This window comes from Habropoda laboriosa, unplaced genomic scaffold (assembly GCF_001263275.1).
Source record: "Habropoda laboriosa isolate 0110345459 unplaced genomic scaffold, ASM126327v1 scaffold9, whole genome shotgun sequence".
Classification (NCBI taxonomy): domain Eukaryota; kingdom Metazoa; phylum Arthropoda; class Insecta; order Hymenoptera; family Apidae; genus Habropoda; species Habropoda laboriosa.
Genome location: NW_017100191.1, coordinates 1,580,696 through 1,601,677, shown reverse-complemented (window position 1 = coordinate 1,601,677; position 20,982 = coordinate 1,580,696). Strand labels below are relative to the sequence as shown.

Here is a 20,982-nt window from a genome sequence, read left to right as displayed (position 1 = left end):
CCTTTAATCTTCATCTCGTCTAATTTAGAAATTTTAATTTTTGTAAAGGGACTCTAATTTTTTATTTTTTCAGTTGCCTAATTTTTAAATCTTGAAAGAGACTACGTTAAAGGGACTTTGAAATTTCTATCAACCTTAAATTTAATCAGTCCCCTTCCCACTAACCTTCACGTAATTCTGTGCGACGCTCTGACTTGTTTGCTGCACCGAGGCTTGATTTGGCAGCTCATCAGCGACTGGTGCCGCGGAATCCAGCTGTTCAGCTTGAGTAGCGTATTTCACGTTGCCGTGCAATGAGTTGTCCTGTACGTAGCTAGGTGCACGAGCGTAAACGTCGTTGTAGACCGGTGTAGCATGCATGTAAACCGTTGTTGGCTGAGCGTAGACCAGCTGAGAGACGTATTGCGGCTGGGACGGGGCGACGTACGCTCGCGTGTACAGAAACTGTCTTCCTTGGGCGTGCGATTGGTCTGATGGCACGTAAGGCGGCACGCTCACTAACGGGGCACCGGTGTACTTCTTTGATATAACGGGAGTCGTGTACGCCGAGCTCTTCGTTATCTGAAATATTTATCATTCCAACACTCTTATATTTTTCTCTGTTTTTCAATTACTCAAACACGATCGTCGTATAAATTTTTCGAAACACAACAATTATTCGAACAACTACTGACCTTATTGGAGGTGAAAGGTGGGTTATTGTGTTTAGAAGCATACTGAAGTTGGTAAGTCGGCTTTTCACTTAGCGCCGAAGTGTAGAGGGGGATAGATATGTGTTCAGCCCCCGGTGGGGTTAATTGAGGCACCAGTAATCCACTGCTTTTGCCAGAATTTACATCTAAATTTGGGTAATAGGTCAAGAGGTGCATCATGGGAATGTCGATGTACACCGTATCTGCATAAATGCAAATTTCAAATAAAATATATTCCACGGAAGCGAAATTCTCACAATTTTATACATTTATATACCATTTATCTATACCTTTGTTCACATTTTTCCCATATTTTGCCGTAATCGTTTTTTGCTGAACACTCTGCAATTGATTGCCAACGTTCACTTCCGGTTGGTATGAGAATTGTTGAGGACCGTACAAGTTTGACGCCGGTTCTTTTGCAGGCAGTGGCAGCTGTTGTTGGTATTCGTTGTAATATCGTGGCGGTAATACTTGTTCGTTCATTACGTTGTTTTGCTGCGGATAATCTTGCTCCTTTGTGGTGTATCTGTTGGCCTGGACGTAGGTTTCCGGCGAAATCTAAATAAATATCAATAGTAACATGATCTAGAATAATTTGTAACATCTTCCTTCAACCCTAATGCGTTCTTCCCATCGACTTTACACTTTGGGTCAAAAAAGACCCAAAGACCAAATGTGTGACAATGTCTGTTACATAAACCTGACAACAGCAAGAGTTATTAAAAAAAATAAAAAGGCGATGGGTGAGAAAGACCCGAAGACCGCACTAGGGTTAATCGATGTGAAGTGTACTTTACATTTTTCACCGGAGAAGAAGGAGTTACGTATGTAACCTGCGGACTGGGTGGTCCATGGTATTGATTAGGTATCTGATACTGCTGTTGGCCAATCTCTGACTTTGTTAAATATTTCTGCTCTTTCGGTATAACATCTGTCCTCAAATTATCTCTTTCTATATCTTCCAGGTTAATCTTCTTCTCCCCGTTTACTCCAATGTACAACAGACCCAGTATCAAACAGAGTTTCTACGAAATAAGAGTTAAATTTACAATTTGTCAACGCCTTTTAAATACAATATCGCTTAAATAACGTAATTCGATGGTTGGTAATTGAACGAAACGATATCTGATATCAGGTGAATTGCATCAAGTGTTAGACGTTATTTAAGTTCGATCGTATATGCTCGTATATGCTCCTTAACCATTGCGATTATTGGGAAAAAATGAACTTGCATCAAGGTACACTTTCACTGTTCGCGAAGTTCTGGGTCAAACATCCGACATGGACCACTCTTTTATACTCCTGCGCATGGATCCGGTCCTCCTCCCGGGGAGGACCACTCTCGTGAGGCAAGTGTATCGCATCGTCGATGCAAAAGTAAAAGTTTCTCTTCCTGGTTCTCACATAAATTTTGGTGCAACGTCACCGTAAGAAACTTGCATTGATTTTGAGAACACGGACGAAGCAAGTCATCCACGAAGGAAAAAGACAAATTCTCGATATACAGAACCTCGCGTTCGCGTTCTAAAGAAACTTTCGTTACGCGATTCGATTTTCCCAAAAAAACACGAGTGAACACTCGTGTTGAAAAGGGGAGGATATCGTTTGCTTTTCCTCTTTTCGTTTTGCAATTATCGTTAACCCCTTAACCTATGATTTCTTTTCCGACTGTGCATCTAAGTGTCAGCCATTTTCTGTTTTAGTATCAGGTAGCAAAAATTAATCTGTCACAGATCAATTACATTTAGCAATCCTCAGTATTGCAAATTCCAACGAAAATTAGGATTGCGATGAATTTTTCTTACTAATACAACTATTTGTCTCGCATCCTCGCCAGAATTTCTGCCACGAGTCTGACGGGTTGTCATATGTTAAGGGGTTAAGTGTCCAGAATACACGCTTACCATTGTTGCCTTAATTATAGAGGGTTACGGTCGCGACGCAAAGATCCTAGCTGTACTACAAAATCAAAGTAGACTCACCTTCTCTTATATAGCCTTTATCCCTACCATTGGTGCATCCACTTCATTCCTGGTTCATAGCGTGTTCAATGGCCCTCCTGGACCACGTGCCGAGAAATATCTGCTCGTTTCGGGGGTACGAGTGAAGGGATTTCACGCGTATTATCCCTTTCGTGTTTAAAAGCCGTACAATATGGCGCGTAGAAACCGTAATATCGCGATAGGATAATACAGGGTGGAACAGAGATCGAACGCTATTTTAACTAAAGTGATTTAATTTATGTTTTTCTTTTCGCAGGCCTTTAACACTTTGCCAACTGAACAGATGTCTAAGATTGCAAAAATTATGAAGTACTCTGTGTTAGGAAGATCACATCGCCAATTATTACCAAACGACATTTTTTAAAACACGAAGAAGAACCGAGAATGAGATATTCTATGTATATGATACAGTAGATACCTGGCGGATCGAAGGAAAGAATTGAAGTAGACGAGAGGATACGTGAACAAGTGAAGAAATTTAAACAAACGGGTTCTGTACACGATGAAATAAAAAATTAACGACCATGTAAGAATAACGTAAATGCTGTGAGTCACATCACGCCAGCACACATACGTAATCTACCAAAGGCATCGGTGCTCGGAATTCTGAAAATTAATTCCTCTGTAAAAAGAGAAGAAAAATAACACTTAACTTTTGCTCCATCCTGTGGTAGCTTGTTTAACATTGCAGCAATGTTACCTTGATTCCTCCTGCATGCATACTGTCTTACTCGAACCGCTGCTAATACCCGAACACGAAAAAAGTTCGATGCTTTCATTCAACAATCACTTCCCTTCCGCTCTGCAAGATAGCAGTTTTCTAATTTCCAGTTCCTCGTCCCAGTGATATGCATTTCTCACGATAGCAGCCGCGGTAATTACCACTGGCAGTTTAATCGAAGAAAAAAACAAGCATCGGTTGCAGGTTCGTTTCGTGAGAACGTATCGAGAAAAGTGGATGGAAACATGGATATACATATGCATGTAGCCCGTTCGCTTTCGGAAACTGCCGATTAAATAGGGTCTTTCTAATTTCCATCCGGACTGATCAATGGCAAACGCATTGTCAATGGGAATACCGGTGGCACGTACACCGAGTAATCTGCCTTCGAATCATTCCTAGTTTTCCAGCACACGAAGTTCTACTAATTACTTCGCCGGTTAATCGGTTCATTAGTCTGCTAATGAAGTGAATTCGTTCCTGGCCTCTGCATTCGACAACTTCCACGGGGACATCGCTGCGAGTATAATAGGTACCTTTCGACTTCCATCTTATCCCCACGAAGAATATTCGTCGCGTGAAATAACCAGGGTGGCGGTGCATCGACAGGGGAAATCTTTCGACGAAAATATACGAACGAAGGTATATAATAGTCTGTTTATTGTTCGCGAAGGATGAAACCGCGAGAGGGGCGAGGTCTCTCCTCGCGATGGATACTTTGCTCGAACAATTGAAGCGAGGTGGGCTGTATTCACGAAGAGATACACTTAATGATCGTTGAAATAAACGACGACCAAGGCTGGGGCCTTTTGTCTCGTGCATTGTTACGAGACCGGGGATATCTCTACGGGGCGTTTACCATGCTCTTAACGAAAAATTCCAAGTGATTCCCACCGGAAGAATAAGGCGATGAAAATAAATATCTGTGTGTATATTTTCTGAATGCTTTGCCCGCGAGGCAGAGCGTTTTTTCCTTGTACGTCGCGAGTGAAACTTTACAGGAAGGCGACGCAAAGTGCATCTACGCATGAAAGGGGAACTTCTGATGGAAAAAGGTGCGGGTTTACTTTTGAAAAATTTGCTTGCAGCTAACGGAAGGAAAGGAGATCTCTGGGTAGCTCATCAATCTCTTTGTCGATCCCTTCTACCTGTGCAATCGAGACTCGGGTTTCCGCGAACCATTTCTTTCCAGCCGGAGAGTACACACGCTCGTCGAATCGGAGGAAAAAAGAACACTTTCTATCCGCATTCTGGGTGTGGAAGCAGGGGAGAATGATCCAATAAACGATGACCGACGCCCCGCTCTGCCTCCAGTCGAATTATCCTCAATTAAGTCAAGGGAACTTTCTCGTCCACACGTTCCGCGGGGCACAGCGAAAGAAAACAGCGCTTCTGACAAGCTTCACGATTTCGGGATCACGATTTGGTCAGAGCTGGTTTGAACGATGGTAGATGAGAACGAGCAAAAGTCCACTTTCACGGTTGTTCGCTTTGCCGGTCGTTTGGAAATCAATGGGAACGTACCACGCATAAATTCGACCTCCTACGCGTCCTTTTACGCGCAGATTTTTAGGTCTGAATCAGAGTTTTCTAAATTGCCATTAAGATAGTCAAAGGTGAAGGAAAGTGAATGTATAATAAATAAACGGAGAGAAATCAGTTGTCGCGTGAATTTCAGATTTGTAAGATGACACATACAGGATGCTGATAAAATTCGAGAAACAGAATTTTAGATCGCTCTCCTCTCCTTTGGACAGGAAGGATTACTTAGAGTTTGTGAATGATCAAAGTCTCGTGAACTTTAACGATATTGCCGTAAACACGGGTAGAGCTGCGAACGGAGAAGCAATGGCAGGAGGATTTCAGGTCACCGTGTACACGGTTAAGGATCGGTGGGATCAAGCGCGAGAAAGTAAGAGGCTTGGTTCGTCCGATTTTATTTTCGACCACCGGCACACACTCGCCGCCGGGAATGCGAAAAATAAAGCAAAACTGGCTGGAACACGTCACTCTCTCACTCTCTCCCTTTTTCTCTCTCTTTCTCTCTCATCTGCCACCGATGCTGTGAAGCGCGGCCTCACTTCCCCTTTCCATTACCGCGCCCAAACGATCGACCGGACATTGTCGAGATACGGATCGCTTCCTTTCATTCGCGGATCTCCTGCCTTTCCGCGGCCATCTCAAACGGATCGTCGACCCTAGTTTTATAGTTCGTCGCTGATTTCTCGAATTGCTAACGCGAGATTTCGAGAAAATTGTCGTCGGAGATTTGGGGAAAAGGGGGAAAAACATAGGTCCCGGAGAAAACAACAACAATCGTTTAATACTATCAGTGTAAAAATTAATACAAAATTTGCATACGTATGACACACAGGGCTCGTAAATAAAAGTATCGCTGTGGATAGGTGACAGGTAGACGGAGGATCAAAGAAAACGAGAAGTGTATTATTAATGAGGATCATCGAGGATAAGTGGAGTATCTTACTCTAAGAGGTCCTGCACCGTGTGATTTGCCGAGATATACATAGTAATTGATCTGGACAGCACACCGGCGACAATCGTTGCAAAAATAAAAATATAAAAACAAAATCTGCGTGTACAAATATAAAACAACAACAAACAATTCATAATACTACGTCAGAGAACTTGCCGATTACCCTTCCCTCGTCTTCGTTCCGAAATTCGTCTCGTCCATTGTACTTTTATACTGCATGAACGTCTGAGGAGGACTATAGTTCTTGTACTGATAATTGTATCCTCGAGACGGCTGCACGGTGACAAAATTCTGGCCCAAATCGTTCTCGTAATTCTGCTGCTGCTGTTGCTGCTTATCAGCAGGATTCAAGGAACCGTCGTAATCCTGGCTACTCTGGGAAGGCGAGTTCTCATAGTTTCCGTAGTCGTTCGAATCAGTCTGATCCTTCCCAGGCTTCTCGATCGCTGTATAAACTCCCGGGTTCAGCGGTGGATACTTTATGCTCTTCGACTGAGTCGTAGGCGCCTGAATGAGCGGACTGTTAGCCTGGCCAACGTTCAGTTTCCCAAGAAGGTTAGGATTGACGATGTAGGCAAGGCCAGCCTTGGCTATCATGTTTGGTACGGAAACGAAACGTTGGCCATCCTTGCTACGCTCGTTTTGGTGCGTAGCTCCGGGATTTCTGTTCGCCTCGAGACTTTGTTGTACATTCTGCACGAATATCTTAGCCCAGGCGTTGTTCATCATCTCTTCGACGTGCTGAGCTTTCTCGTAAGGCGGCGGTAGAGGATAATCAGGACCTACCGGTTGTCCGGCAACGCTAATGACTCTGTAGGTCGTCTTAGGCAAAGGAATGGGTACATTCTTCAGCTGGAGCTCGTTCATTTGTTCCAGCTGTTTCTGAAGAGCGCTACTTTTGTAAGAGCTCGACTGTCCGTCGAGATCTGTCGGATTTCTAGAGATGTAGTTCGCTCCTTCGACGTATTGATGAAGTTCGTTCTCCCTGTACTTCTTCCCTCCGGCAGGCTCCTTCTCTTTGCTCTTATCGCTGGCTTCTGACTCGGAAGCGGAATCGCCGGGATAATCTGCCATGGCTGGAGGTAGCGGCGGCGGAGGGAACAGAGGCTGGTTGTAATAATTGGGATAATGATAAGCATGCTGATAGTAATAATTGGGATAAGACGAGGAGTACGGTACGGCTGTGTAAGAAGGTGGAGGCACCGTGTAAGGAGTCGAGTACGAATTGTACGCGTTGTACGGTGCTGTCGGGTAGGAATACGGAATGCTGCTGTAGTAAGCGTATCCTGACGGAGAAGAAACCTTAGGATATGGGTTGTAACTGGGGTAGTAAGGATCTCGAGGGTAATTACTGGCATAGCTCGCGCTGTACGATTCCTTGGCGTCGACTTTAGGCGCGTACAATTCCGGAGACAATTGCGTGCTAGTCTCCTTGTCTGCTCCCCTTTTAATTAATTTCGGACTGTAAGGGTAGACTGGGTATATCGGCAGGAAGGGTTCGTCGTTCGGATCGTTACTCTTCCCATATCCCTGCACCAAGATCGTCGACGATAGTACAAACAATAGCTGAAATTCGAAGAAGAACGTGTTAAAGATAATACACACTACCGGCCAAAAGTTTGGAATCACCTCCCAATTTTCATCAGTACCGAATCTGCCACCAATTTTTCATAGACTTGATATCGATTGATTTGAATGATACAAAATTCGTTAAAAAATTCTTAAAGTTGCTGACTCTTTTCTCAGAATTTTTGTGTAACATGCAATGCACAGTGATTCCAAACTTTTGGCCGGTAGTGTATGAAATCTTGGAAGTTTCATTTTCGAATAGAGATATACGTTTGCAGAGAGCGTTTAACTTTCATCGTCGCCGTTGGCTCGCCGGACAACTCTATCAATTGCTTTGCTTATCAGCGAAGAAAAGAAGAAGAAAACAGAAGAAATGAAAAGAAAACGTGTACGAACCAACAGGTCCATATCAATCAGCCGTCACTCTCGCCCCTGTCGATAATTACGAACGTCTCTCTGATCAGCGTTTCTCCGCGCTATCTCATTCGTAGTTCGTGTTCACCCGGCGTTCACTGTCGTTACCCGTGATCAAGTAGATCGAACCGACACCACAGCGCGACGTCTAATGATGTATCGGCCGACATTGAATTTCTCCTTTATACCCGGCCGGTTGAAAAATCGCGAAAACTAGTTTAACATTTCTCTGCTCTTATATGTAGATCTGGATGCGACTGGTGTACCCGGCCGGTTCAGTGAAACCGCCTAGTAAAACGGTTCTCGGTCTCTCGGAGCACGCCACTATCGATAAACTGGTCTAAAGGTGGAAAGTGGTGGGAGATAGATCCACCTTGTCACGTGCCTGTTCGATGTCAGGACGGAGGAAATAAAGACAACGTCCGACAGAGGTGAGGCGTGAAAGCTCTCGGTTCAGAGCTGCGCGAGATAAGCTCCGACCTGTGCTGAATAATTACTTGCACGGTGGATCTTCTTCGTGGCTACGGCAAATAGAACACTCTGTTTCGTTCTACACGCGATCATGCAAATGACAATCGATCGGACACCCCTTTTGTTCGAGCTCGAGATAGGAAAAGGTAGGAGCAATTTGTTCCGAGTAACATAGTCACGGAAGTAGTTGCACGATGCCCGCGAGAGGATCTTCCTAGCAGTTCCGGTCACATCGAGACGTTTCGCGCGCGGTCCATTCCTATCCGTCGTCCCTGTCCGAATTGTTTCACTTTCACCGGAGCCGCCACGTTCGTTTTGTCACGAATTTTTACCGAGGCTTCGGCAAAACTGTCCGATAGAAATGGCCGGAGGTGACATGTAGAAAAGAAGAAGACGTATAAAATGTCTCGGCAAATTGAACGGGAAGAAAGATTTACGGTTAATCGAATATCTCGTGTTTGATATTTTCGCGCGAGATTCAAGTAAGAAATCGTATTAATCGCGATATCGATATCGTGATCGTTGAGGAGAACGGCACGACGAAGAGTAAGAGCTGAATTTTCCCTGTTTTCGCTCGAGGCACGTCGGGGGCACGAGAGTGAAGCGCGGGTATGTGTGCCGCTGGAAGAACCAGTCGGAAAACACAGCGAAGTGCGGCTTTTCTACATAATACGAACGAACTGAACGAACCGCCGCGTCTCGAATTTGCCCCAGCTCCCCTCGTCGACGTCGATCCCGACGACGAAGATGCGTGTTTATCCGTGCATGCGCACGTGCGATCGCTCGAGAAGTGGGTCAGCCTTGCATTCGTGCACTTTCTTCTATGTAGGTGTTGTTTCGTGCCGCGGATCGGGCCGAAAGCTCTCTCTGTGGACGCCAGGCAGAGCCGTGAATGTTTGACGGCGAATAATAAACGCTGAATAAATAAATATAGCGAGATAAATTCATCGAGGTATCTTTAGAGAAATTTTCGTTCGAGCGGTCTGTGTACAATTGCAAATATTTGCGCCCGTTGGAAAGCTTGACGAGTAAACGGAGCTTTCAAGCTCCGCCGCGTCCTCCGGTTGCTGCTCCGCTACAGCTCTTTAGCCGAGCTCGGAAACTTCGACGCACGTCCTCTCTCATTTGAAAAGCACCGGATTAGACTGAACTTTCAGCCTGACCTCGCTTCATATTTTCTCCGAAGCACGCTGATTCACTTATAGCGATTCTACTCGACTGATCTTAACTCGTCTTTCTAGAGAAGCGTGTGATTTGTTGTATTTATTGTATGTACAACGAGGCGACAAATTCTGAAAGAGCAGCTTCAGCTAGATAAAAATAGTGGCGCGAGTACCGTTAGCGTCATAGGAATAAGGGCAGCGGAGGAAAGAACGGTTCCATGATGAATCATGTTAAACCGGTCTGCGGAGGAGCCACCGACTGACATGCGGGGCATACGAGCCGGACACTTTCCCAAAAGGAACAAAAGTTTAGAAAGGAATCCGCCCATTTCACTGGAGCCGGCCTTGGAGGTAAAAGTGATCTTCTTTTCTCTCTCTCTCTCTCTCTCTCTCTCTTTTATTCGTCGTCATCTTTATTCTACGTATGTATGTATGCGCGTGACTACCATTTTCGTTTACTTTTACCGGGCCGATAACTTTCACGGTGAAAGGTGAACGAATAAAAAAGCAGCGAATAATAAAAATAACGTTATCGAGGAGCATCGGAGGAAAAGTGGTAATTAGGTTTTGTAGCCGGCTAGAAATAGACTGTTTTTCGTCACGCGAGGCACGTTCATTTTATGGAACAAGGCTAGTGTATCTGGCGGGTATGCGTCGTTTAATTTCCGAAGATGTCGTTTTCAATCTGAACGAGTCCAGGCTACGATGAACTAGACGCACAGTGAAAGCTCACGAATACATTACACGCTACATCTCCGACGAGTCTGAGATTTCTATACGATACGTCAGGGAGTCTGAGATGATGGTCAAGTGGTTGTATAAAAAAAAAACAGAATCGCTTTATTCTAAAACAATGCGTATAAAAAGAAGAAGAAACTATGAGACACAAGCATCACAATGTCGATGTGGAGAATGGTACACGAAGCAAATGACAGTAATATATTATATCATAAATACGCAGCGGCGCCTTAAATACATAATAATTATGCTAAAAACGTGGAGTATAAATTAGCACGGTATCCTTTTTCGATCCTCGGATTCGACATTTACGGTTGTACAGTTCACGACCTAAATCGTGGTCCACGATTGCTAGCTAATTAAAGACTACGTCTCTCGTCAGACCGCTAGGAGATATAAACAGCGAGAACTTAATATTTCCCACTAGGACTGGAGTAAGAGATCGTGTCGTATTTGTTGCCGGAGCTGTCGTAACTTTTCGAAGCGGGATACGCAACGTACCTGGGGCTCAGATTCGAGTAGGAACCATGGGACTCCACGGGAGTGCCGTACGACGTGGAAGGAGCGGGGTAGCTTGAGGAATATCCGCTGGAGGATCCAGAGTAACTTGAACTCGGACTGGAATAGCTCGAAATGGGACTGGAATAGCTGGAGGAGGGACTCGAGTAACTAGAACTATCGGCAGAGGCGTAGGATGACCCGTCGGAAGAAGACGGGATGTAATTAGAGGATCCAGAGGAGTAGGAGCCGGAGGAAATAGGAAGAGAATAGCTAGAACTGTCGGAGGATCCACTGGACAGGCCTATGTGGCCACCAGACGACCCAGAAGAGACTGGTAGGCTGTAGCTAGCTGATCCGCCAGAGTTGGAGGACAGGCTAGATATCCCGTGAGATCCTGAGGAGATTGGGAGAGAGTAGCTGCTAGAACCGCCGCTTGAACTGGACAGACTAATGGAAGGTCCTCTGTGAGAGGAAGAAACAGGGAGGCTGTAGCCGGAGGAAGAACCTTTTCCAAGGGATCCTGTGTCGATTACCAGACCTCCGCTCGCAGGATAGGACGAACCGGAGGAGATGGATTGGAGTGGAAGGCTGTGGCCTGAGGAACTACCTAACGAACCCAAAGAAGCTGCAGGCAAACCGTACGAGGAACTGTGTCCTGATCCTAACATCGCTGGAAGGCTGATGCTGGATGCTCCACCTCCCGAGTAAGACGACAGACCGTGAACTCCTGTTGCGTACGCTGGAGTAGAATAGCTGCTAGAGCCAGAACTGCCGCCTCCCTGACTGCCAAATGTTACCGGTCCATTCTTCGACGATGGAGTGAACAATCCAACGCTCGCTCCTCCGCCAAGAGAACCCAGACTTGCGCCAGAGTAGGAAGATTGGCCGAGAGAGTGTCCACCTAGAGAGAGTCCTTGAAGACTGGCCAAATTGTGGCCAAATCCAGAGCCGAGACCGAGTCCTCCAGATCCTAGGGAGTATCCTCCCAAGGAGCCATGTCCCAAGGAACCACCTCCGAGACTTTGAATACCCGCTGAATGTCCCAGGGAATATCCTCCTAAGGATCCTCCCAAGGATCCTCCTAGGGATCCTCCGCTGTATCCAGAGCTTAGACTCGAATGAAGGGGAGAACTGTAGGATGATCCTCCGGATGAGTAGCCTCCGGAATAGTCGGATATACCACGCTTGCCTTTAGGTGGCGGTCTCAATGGTCGTTTATCTCCCTTTGTTTCTCTCGAGTATACGCTGGAAACTGTCAAGGCTACTAGAGCCAGTAACATCTGTAAACCGTTAATTTGTCAATTACTTTATCACTTTATTCCGTTGACTCTCTACGTAGCAGTAAGAAGAGAGAGGAAAATCTTCAATACGAATAAATAAGAAACATAATCTAGTATAACTATCTGTGATATACTTACAAATGATCGCATGTTGCTCTTAAGGCAGGACTGTCCTGTACGCTACTTCTCGTGGTCAAGTGACAAGCGAGTATGCAAGTGAAATTGTGGTTTCTGATGCCATTGCTACTCAGAAGAGACCTTTTATATACAAATCCCCTCTTGCACGGTGAAAGAAAGGTCTAGGTGAAGGTGAGTCTCCACGCGGTGGTACTAGTGCACCATCACATTCGCAACGGACGTGCTTCACGTGATGATCGTAGTTTAATCTATCGTGAGATGTGAAGTTTGCAAATGAGAATGTCCCGCTTGGTAAAAGTGCCTAAATCGATATTTATCGTGCATTGTTCCTGACGGGCGTAAAAAGCCGTTTCCTTTCGAACAAAGTCGTTGCCCTCTTACGAAACGAAGGAAGAAAACGGTTTCCTCCTCGAGATTACGTTGATGGCGGCAGATACAAAGCTAATTAGCAGCTCCCCATCCCTTAGGGAATCGAACAAATGTTCCGTCGAAACGTGATACCTGTACCTACGTCTTCTTGCGCTGGCAAATTGCCTCTCTCCTTCGTTTTGAAATTTGAAAAATTAGCCTGAGTTCATTTTTACGAAAGCTCGCATATACTCCGAGATATTTCACGGTTCTCGTTAATTAGCACTCGGATGGCTCACCTAGCAGAAACGACCGCCACCCGGATCGTGGTAACTGAAACTTCTCCTCTGGCAGATATAATAATTAGCCAACGTTCAGAGAGGACGAATTAAAGAGCACCGCGTGAAAAAGTAACTCGCTAATTCTTTTTTTCTCTCCTACAAATTGCTCAATTTTAATCGGAACGACCAAGCTTTCGAATAACTCGAAGGCGACATTTCTCATCGAACGCAGCGGAATATTATTACTCTGCAGAAACTGCATGCATAATCCGCTAAACTTGGGCGCCACTTTCTTTCGTGATAACGTAAATCTGGGTAATTATTACCGAAACTAATAACAGATTGCATCGGCGCAACCGCGTTAAATTCGTTCTGAAATCCTTAATCAACGTGTTATACAAGAGAGTGGTAACGAAGTCTCGTAGAATTTCTGTTCGTTGAAGCATTCTTCAACATCGCCGGCGTAGGGAGCAGTATTTTTCTTATTTGTGTCGATGAGATTGTAATGTGCGACGATATGAAAGGAGCAGTGAAGGTGTGGTTCACTCTGGCTTCAGAAGCCACTGAAAGCAGTTTCGATGTTGGAAAGTGAAATGTGCGACCAGCCGGCAAAAAAAAAACTTACGAAGATTTAGGCGCACTTGTGCTCTTATTTTTCCCGCCGGCGTAATCACGTCCCGTGAACGGGGAGGAATTATTAATAGCGGCGTAGTTATTAAAAAAAAAAGGTAACGGAAAGAGGACAGTGGCGAACTGTAAAATGCGAAGCGGAGGGCCGACGCCTCCCGTCTGTCCAACGTACGGTAAGAGCTGAAAACACCGATTGATTTCGTTTTACTTTCACTCGTGGGTCGTACGAAGTCATTGTCCCTCGAGCTGGTTCCTCCAACAGAATTCACGGGCTACCGGAAGGGTTGAATTTTTTCCTCATCGAGCCTCTCTGTTCGATCAGATCGAGATAAGATCGACAGTACGCGCAGGTATTCTAGTCTAGAACGTCGTATTTTAGGTCCTCTTTGTGATTTTTTTACGAGAAAACCGTAAGACTTTTTAGCATCGATTTTCGGCACACATACTTATTCACGTTTTAGGAATATTCAGGATTTTTTTTAAGTGAAAGTAATCGAAATTGAGTGAATTACAAGTTACTCAGTACGGTCCCGTTAAAAAAAGTGTCCTACTGGCTAACACGATTCCGGTCATCCTACTTGTCCGAAAACGAAGAAGACGGAAAGATTCTTGATTAGAGGAAACGTGGTTATAGTCGGAAGTAGGATAAAACGAATATTGAAAATTTATAAAATTTTGAGGCACTTTGAGGTTTGAATGTCGATTTCTTCCACATTCTTTTGTGTTTCATGGGGTATAAAAATAGGAAGAAATAGGAATTGTTCGGTTTCCGTGGTTCGAACGATAACGGCACATCTACTGAACGTGCATGCAAAGTTTGGAGTCAATTAGTCAACTAGAACTTGAGATATCACGTCAGCCTGTTCAGACAATACGTTTCGAGAAAAACGCGTTTGAAGTTTTTCGTACCGGTTATCTCTGTACCGTTACACCAGTAAACTGTTTTGTAAACGGCTAATTTCTCCCGACGAGAAGTACACGAAGAATCAAACAGCTAATTTTTGCCTTCAAACCAATAGTAATTCGCATTGTTTCCATAATTTTTAACAGAGATTAGAAACTCGTGGGAGGCTCGTGTAACTCGCTCGAAAAACGCTGATTTCCGGGAATTTGTTTTAAAGAAACAATCGAACAGATATGTCTGAAATTTTTAGGATATTTTACCGAACATCTGCAAAAGTGGAAAATATTTTTTTCGGTGTAAAATCATTCGATCGTTATGAACTGTAGCGGTATTACTGCAAAATCAATTTTCTGTCCGTTTCAGCGTAAATTACGATCGAAGTAATTGAAATTGGCCGGCACTTTTTATGTACGATGATTATTGCGAGAGGAACGGTATCTTAAGACGAAGTTGGGTACGTGTCGCTAAATGAACTATGCAGAATCGACTGATCGAAAGGTGTGATAAATATTGTTCGCGCTTCGCGAAGATAAATGGGTAAAAGTACCGTCCCGAGTAATTGTAAGTGGTTTTTAAACTGGTCCCGTTAAAAAAAGTGTCCTACTGGCTAACACGATTCCGGTCATCCTACTTGTCCGAAAACGAAGAAGACGGAAAGATTCTTGATTAGAGGAAACGTGGTTATAGTCGGAAGTAGGATAAAACGAATATTGAAAATTTATAAAATTTTGAGGCACTTTGAGGTTTGAATGTCGATTTCTTCCACATTCTTTTGTGTTTCATGGGGTATAAAAATAGGAAGAAATAGGAATTGTTCGGTTTCCGTGGTTCGAACGATAACGGCACATCTACTGAACGTGCATGCAAAGTTTGGAGTCAATTAGTCAACTAGAACTTGAGATATCACGTCAGCCAGTTCAGACAATACGTTTCGAGAAAAACGCGTTTGAAGTTTTTCGTACCGGTTATCTCTGTACCGTTACACCAGTAAACTGTTTTGTAAACGGCTAATTTCTCCCGACGAGAAGTACACGAAGAATCAAACAGCTAATTTTTGCCTTCAAACCAATAGTAATTCGCATTGTTTCCATAATTTTTAACAGAGATTAGAAACTCGTGGGAGGCTCGTGTAACTCGCTCGAAAAACGCTGATTTCCGGGAATTTGTTTTAAAGAAACAATCGAACAGATATGTCTGAAATTTTTAGGATATTTTACCGAACATCTGCAAAAGTGGAAAATATTTTTTTCGGTGTAAAATCATTCGATCGTTATGAACTGTAGCGGTATTACTGCAAAATCAATTTTCTGTCCGTTTCAGCGTAAATTACGATCGAAGTAATTGAAATTGGCCGGCACTTTTTATGTACGATGATTATTGCGAGAGGAACGGTATCTTAAGACGAAGTTGGGTACGTGTCGCTAAATGAACTATGCAGAATCGACTGATCGAAAGGTGTGATAAATATTGTTCGCGCTTCGCGAAGATAAATGGGTAAAAGTACCGTCCCGAGTAATTGTAAGTGGTTTTTAAACTTCCATTCTTCTCTGGTGCGAACTGTCGCTCCGAAGACAAAGAACACCGACACTTTTCCCCCCCTGTATTAAAACAAGTTTACGGGAGCTAGATCATTTGCATAGAAAATAAGCGTGATCGAGAGACTGATAGTTAAAGTTTCTGTTCGCCGCGTTATACAGGGTGGTCCACGCAACGTGTGCACCGTTATAACTTCCAAAATATGCGTTGCACGAAAGAATGTGATATAAGGTTGAATCTCCAACTTGATATTACGTGAAGAAAATTTTCAAGTAATAAAGTGAAATTACTCGTTAGCTATTAGGTTTAGGGCTAATAACGGTCAATACTTTTTTACTTAAAATTCGATACTCTACCATATTTTGGTATAAAAAATATAGTATTCTGTTTAAAAAAACAAAGTGGACCTTCAAATCTCCGAAACGCCTCCACCTATAAAAAAAAATTAACGCACTACATAGTGTACCCTTTTAAACCATGTAACTTTTCTATATAACATTCTTTCGTGCAACACACATTTTGGAAGTTATAACCGTGCACACGTTGCGTGGACCACCCTGTATATAATATGTACGCGTTACACGTTGCATTGTGTAACGCGCTATCGCGACGAGGAATCTTTAATATCACGAGAAACAAGAAAAAAAAAAAAGGAAAAAGAAAACAAAACGTGTAACTTCAATCCATTAGCTGTGTGAATAAAATAGAAAGATTGATCTATTTTTTTCCTTTTTCTTCTCTCGTACAGGAGAGAAAATCTACCGAATCTGTTACCATTAATTACCATCACTCTCGTCTATTAACTGACGGAATAATGACAAGAAATTGGACTCGTTTATTTTCCGCTTATCTAGTTTCTAGATTTCTCGAGGTATAAACGGTGCTTCATTTTTTTTTTTCTCTTTCTTTCTTTTTCTACAAACGCGGTGGAAGAAATGTCGGGTGGACGGGTCGGATGGGTGAAACGGTAAAAGTGCACAGAGTGCACTAAAACGAAAAGTAGAATGAGATTCGGGTCAGTCGCGGAAAGTGAGTTGACGGCGGGTTTCCTGTGTGTGAATCGACGTTGAAGCGGTATCGTCTCCCGGCAGAGCCAGGTTTCTTTGTAACTGCGTGGCCCCTTTTCTCCCCTGTACAGAAGACCGCAGCTTACGGAAAATGAAATGACCATCCGCCTCGTCGGTAATTACACCTGTTCGGTATTTGTAGAAATCTAGCACGTTTAGCGGTATAATCACGGCACAGGTAACTCGGTCACACGATTCGTACGGTAGCAAGCTTTGTGTTGCTGCATTGCGCCACCATGGGTAGGTAGCATCGTTGCCTTTTCCGTGATACCACTCTCTTATCGCGTTGATACTTGCACAAGCCAGCCTAGCCGTTAACCGTAAAACAATCCCTCGCCTTACATTATCCTGTCGTTTTTACGAACCTTCTCGATAATGACTCTCCCTCTCCCCCTGTATTTCTGCCAGCAATTCTAATCAATTATGATATAATCTGCGTTACGAAAGCGATATTTGCATTATGGACGGAAGAAACTGGTGTTATCGCTCCGTGCTATCTCACTCTCAGTACCAGACACAACAGAAATGCTAATAGAGCACGTGCTGTATCTTTCATGTTCCCGCGAGTCCGTGAATCGATTAAGGATGCGACGTCTGGGTGCGTCTGTTCTCTCAGACGGAAACGCTTCAGTTAAAGGTTACGAAATCGCGTTGCTCGAAGGTGTGTGTGTGTACACCTGCTGACTTCAGTCGTATTATGTATGCTTAGGATTATCCGAATAATCTGGCCAAGTTGACCGTGGTTAGAATTATCGAACGACTTTCGAGGTCACGATCGAACCACGACAGATCGCACCGCTGCCCATTAACTGTCTTCGGTGAGAGTGGCTTGGTATAGGTTTACGGGCTGGAAATGGAGACAGTCGGTTTTCTAGGGTGTACTTTCTTCAGCTGCGAAACGAGCACGCCGCCTGCGAATTATTATATACAATACATGTATATAGATATACTTTTCTCTCTCTCTCTCTCTCTCTTTCTTCCTCTGGCTGTGAGGAGAGACACTCGTGTAATTCTGCGCTGTAATGGTCCATTAGGTTTCGTTTCACGAGCAGACAATAGAAATGAAGTTTCTTCGATTTTTAGACGGTAAAAAAAATATTTATTCGACATAATAAATAACACTGACATATATGTACAACGTTCGATTGATGAATCGTACGCAGTTGACGAACATAGGCAAACATATCGTAAACCGATACACGAAAGGCGAATAAACACGTATGAAATCTTTACTAACCTGTATATTAAATACGAAGGAGAAAAAGTTTGAGCATAGTCTCCCGTTTATCCCAGCTTCTATGAAAACGAAAACCCTTTTACCCAATAACAATAATCGATCAAGCTTGCCAAGAAAGGGAATACATCGTAGATTCGAACAGATGAGAATTTCACAACCGCGCCAGCTGAAATCTTATATACACGTTACAGCTCTCCTCGGACTTCCACAAACAGCATACGAAATTTTTCTCGGTACTCTAGCGCCGGAGCAATAAATATTAAAGGACAAACCAGGATGACACGAACGATAGAACATGACGCGTGGTCTCGCGTACGTAAAACCGTGTCATCCCGGTTCGATTTCGCGGTGGTAAGCCACTTTCTTCTTCAATCTCTCGGGTTCTCTTTTCCGCGTGGGTAAACAGTCAGTCTCAATACGGGGGAAGTGAGTTACGATTCACCCGCGAAGAACGGGATCACCGTCATTTCCATATTTGGGTCGGTTTCGCCTGTGCATAGGCAGGCGCGTAGCTCCACGGATAAGTCGGTAACGCGGGCTTGTGCAGCTGATACGCGACGTTCGGGTAATAGTAGAACGGATAGACCGGTTTGATGGGTTTGTATAAAAGCGAGGGATTGATCACCGGCGTCTGCAACCCGTACGCCGGATGAGTCGACGTCGATGTTGCCTGTACAGAGTGCACGTGTGTCGGCGTCGCGGGGAGGACCGATTGCAACGGTGTCACTGGATGAAGAGGCGTCACCACTGGATGGAGAGGAGTCGCGACTGGATGCAGAGGAAGCGTATGAATTGGCGGAGACGAAGGAGCGGTTGGTCTACCGGCAACAGAAAGAGTCGTCGACGGGATCGAAGACGGTGTGGTAACAGAGACACTGGGTTTCTGGCCTTGAGCATTGGTAGGAATAGGTAGTCCAAAGTGCGTAGGAGAGGATCCTGACGGTTGGACAGGTGCGATGGGTCCTGGAGCGAAGAAAGTGGTCCCGTAATTTGGAACGTTGGATAGGAAGGTTGTACCAGCGATTAGGGTAGGGACGAATCCACCGTAAACAGGAACACCTGGAGTGTTCGACGGTGACAAAGTTGTGGTAGGTAGGGTTGAAGCGAACTGGTTGGTTCCATCGCCTTTAGCAGCTTGAGGCGGTTGCACGGTTGTCGTTGTCGACGTTGTCGTTGTTCCCGCCGTTGTAGTCGTTCCTGTCGTGGATGTCGTTGGGGGTTGAACGGTGGTCGATACTCCATAGTTAAACGGAAACCCCGGACTGATCGTTGTTCCTGGCAAAAAAGGTGATTGATTGAAAGCTGTATTGCCGGAGCCGAAATTTACGGTACTCGGTTGTGTATTTAAACCGTGAATCTTCATTCGCTGTCCGAGGGAAGCCAGAAGATCTTGACTCTGAACGAAGCTCGGCTGATTTTGAGCGTACCTTCCAGCTACGTCCGCGTTTTGGGCCTGTGTCTGGGTCGCGAGCGCTCGCTGCAATTGAACAATCAATCTGTCCTTTTCGAGGGACTGTATCTGTTCCAGGGTCTCTTGGGCGGTTAGGGTTCCGGATGCGTAAGACGGCAGGGAACCTAGAAAGCCCTGTGGGCTCTGGGAACTGCTTTCGAAATTTTCAAACTGGCCACTGGGCCTTTGAACTTGATCGTTCTGACCTAAGAATAACTGGTCGTTATTTGGAGCAAAGTCTTGCTCGTTCAAAGGGGCACCGTACAACTGTTGAATAGCTTGGGCGTTTTGCGTGAGGAAAAGAGCCGCGTCCGATATCTGGCCCTGAGATTGAAGGATGTTCTGACTCTGGAAATTCGCCGACTGCCCTTCGTTGTTGTTCACCTGTGGTGGAACTTCCTGCACCGCTTGAGCTGGAGAAAAATTGTTCGGCGCCGTGTAACCAGGCAACTTTTGATTCTGCGGCGGTAAATAATTGGCCGAGTGAGTCGCGAAGGGTTCGTTGTTCTGAGTGGATATTGGATTCGGTTGGACAAAGTCGACTTGTCTAATTGGACTCGGAACTTCCTGTTCGAGCAAACCACCGGGGCGGCCATCAAAGTTCGCCGGATATTGTTGACCGAAATGACCGTGAAATTGCAGCTTATCTCGGTGTTGTTGACCATGAGAGGCAGGTCTCGTCGGGGATGAATTCTGATAACCGGGCGGTCCGTATTTGGTGACAGGTCTATTTATTTGCGCCGGATGTCTATTAACGATACGTCCTCTGTGGCCGGATTGGCCGACTTGGAAACGAGCTCTCGAGGCTGGCGCAAAGCTGCTCGGTCTCTTGTAGGAGTAGCCCGAATCTCTCTTTCTTTGAACTTCCGAATCTTTGGCATCCACGTCGCTTTCTCCTTCGCCAAGATCCACTAACTCTAACTTTGTAATCTCTGGCTTCTCGTCCGTCTTCTCTGTATCAGCTCTAACAGACAATAATAAGCTCGCAACCAGTAGACACGTTATCTAAAATAGAAATGGACCAATCTTTCACTCGTCGATCTTCGTACACACACTGTCAAACCGTCTGTTATTTTATGTCGTAAAAGTGAAACCACTGATTCGAATTCGACTTAAAGCAAAAATATCGCAATATTCTTACCAGAAGGACCTTCATGTTTGTAATCCTATTGCACTGATCGCTGCACTAATCAGACGTTTCCTACGCTAGTGTAACGCTTCCTGCAGGTTCCCTCGACATGTAATCAGAGCAGCTGCGCTGAAAAAACTAATTTCTTCAAGGATGGACAGGCTCGCGCCGACTAAGACCACGGCCATACCTGCACATGTATAAATACAGTCG

The 20,982-nt window shown here is 44.7% G+C and overlaps 4 protein-coding genes across 4 annotated transcripts in view; all 4 read right to left on the bottom strand.

Annotated features, from left to right (window-relative positions):
- Positions 1–3,419, bottom strand: part of LOC108580246 — a 3,987-nt gene extending 568 nt beyond the window's left edge. The window contains exons 1-5 of the mRNA XM_017943957.1: positions 3,399–3,419; positions 1,502–1,720; positions 983–1,229; positions 675–895; positions 166–561 (exon numbers count right to left, since the gene is read on the bottom strand). Of these exons, the coding sequence (XP_017799446.1) occupies positions 166–561; positions 675–895; positions 983–1,229; positions 1,502–1,720; positions 3,399–3,419 (1,104 nt within the window). The remainder of the gene's footprint in view (positions 1–165; positions 562–674; positions 896–982; positions 1,230–1,501; positions 1,721–3,398) is intronic.
- A 2,653-nt stretch (positions 3,420–6,072) lies between these two features.
- Positions 6,073–9,760, bottom strand: LOC108580245. The gene is made up of 2 exons (XM_017943955.1): positions 9,704–9,760; positions 6,073–7,479 (listed from the first exon to the last, which is right to left on the bottom strand). Exons 1-2 carry the CDS (start codon positions 9,758–9,760, stop codon positions 6,073–6,075), a joined length of 1,464 nt encoding a protein of 487 aa, XP_017799444.1.
- Positions 9,761–10,678: 918 nt separating this feature from the next.
- LOC108580244 (uncharacterized transmembrane protein DDB_G0289901-like) lies at positions 10,679–13,681 on the bottom strand. The gene is given in 3 exon segments (XM_017943954.1): positions 10,679–12,049; positions 12,252–12,488; positions 13,619–13,681. Coding segments are annotated over 3 exon segments (1,671 nt in total).
- A 4,972-nt stretch (positions 13,682–18,653) lies between these two features.
- On the bottom strand, positions 18,654–20,796 carry LOC108570092 (anti-sigma-I factor RsgI2-like). Its single transcript, XM_017931881.1, has 2 exons — positions 20,782–20,796; positions 18,654–20,645 (listed from the first exon to the last, which is right to left on the bottom strand). Exons 1-2 carry the CDS (start codon positions 20,794–20,796, stop codon positions 18,654–18,656), a joined length of 2,007 nt encoding a protein of 668 aa, XP_017787370.1.
- Between the last annotated feature and the right edge of the window lie 186 nt (positions 20,797–20,982).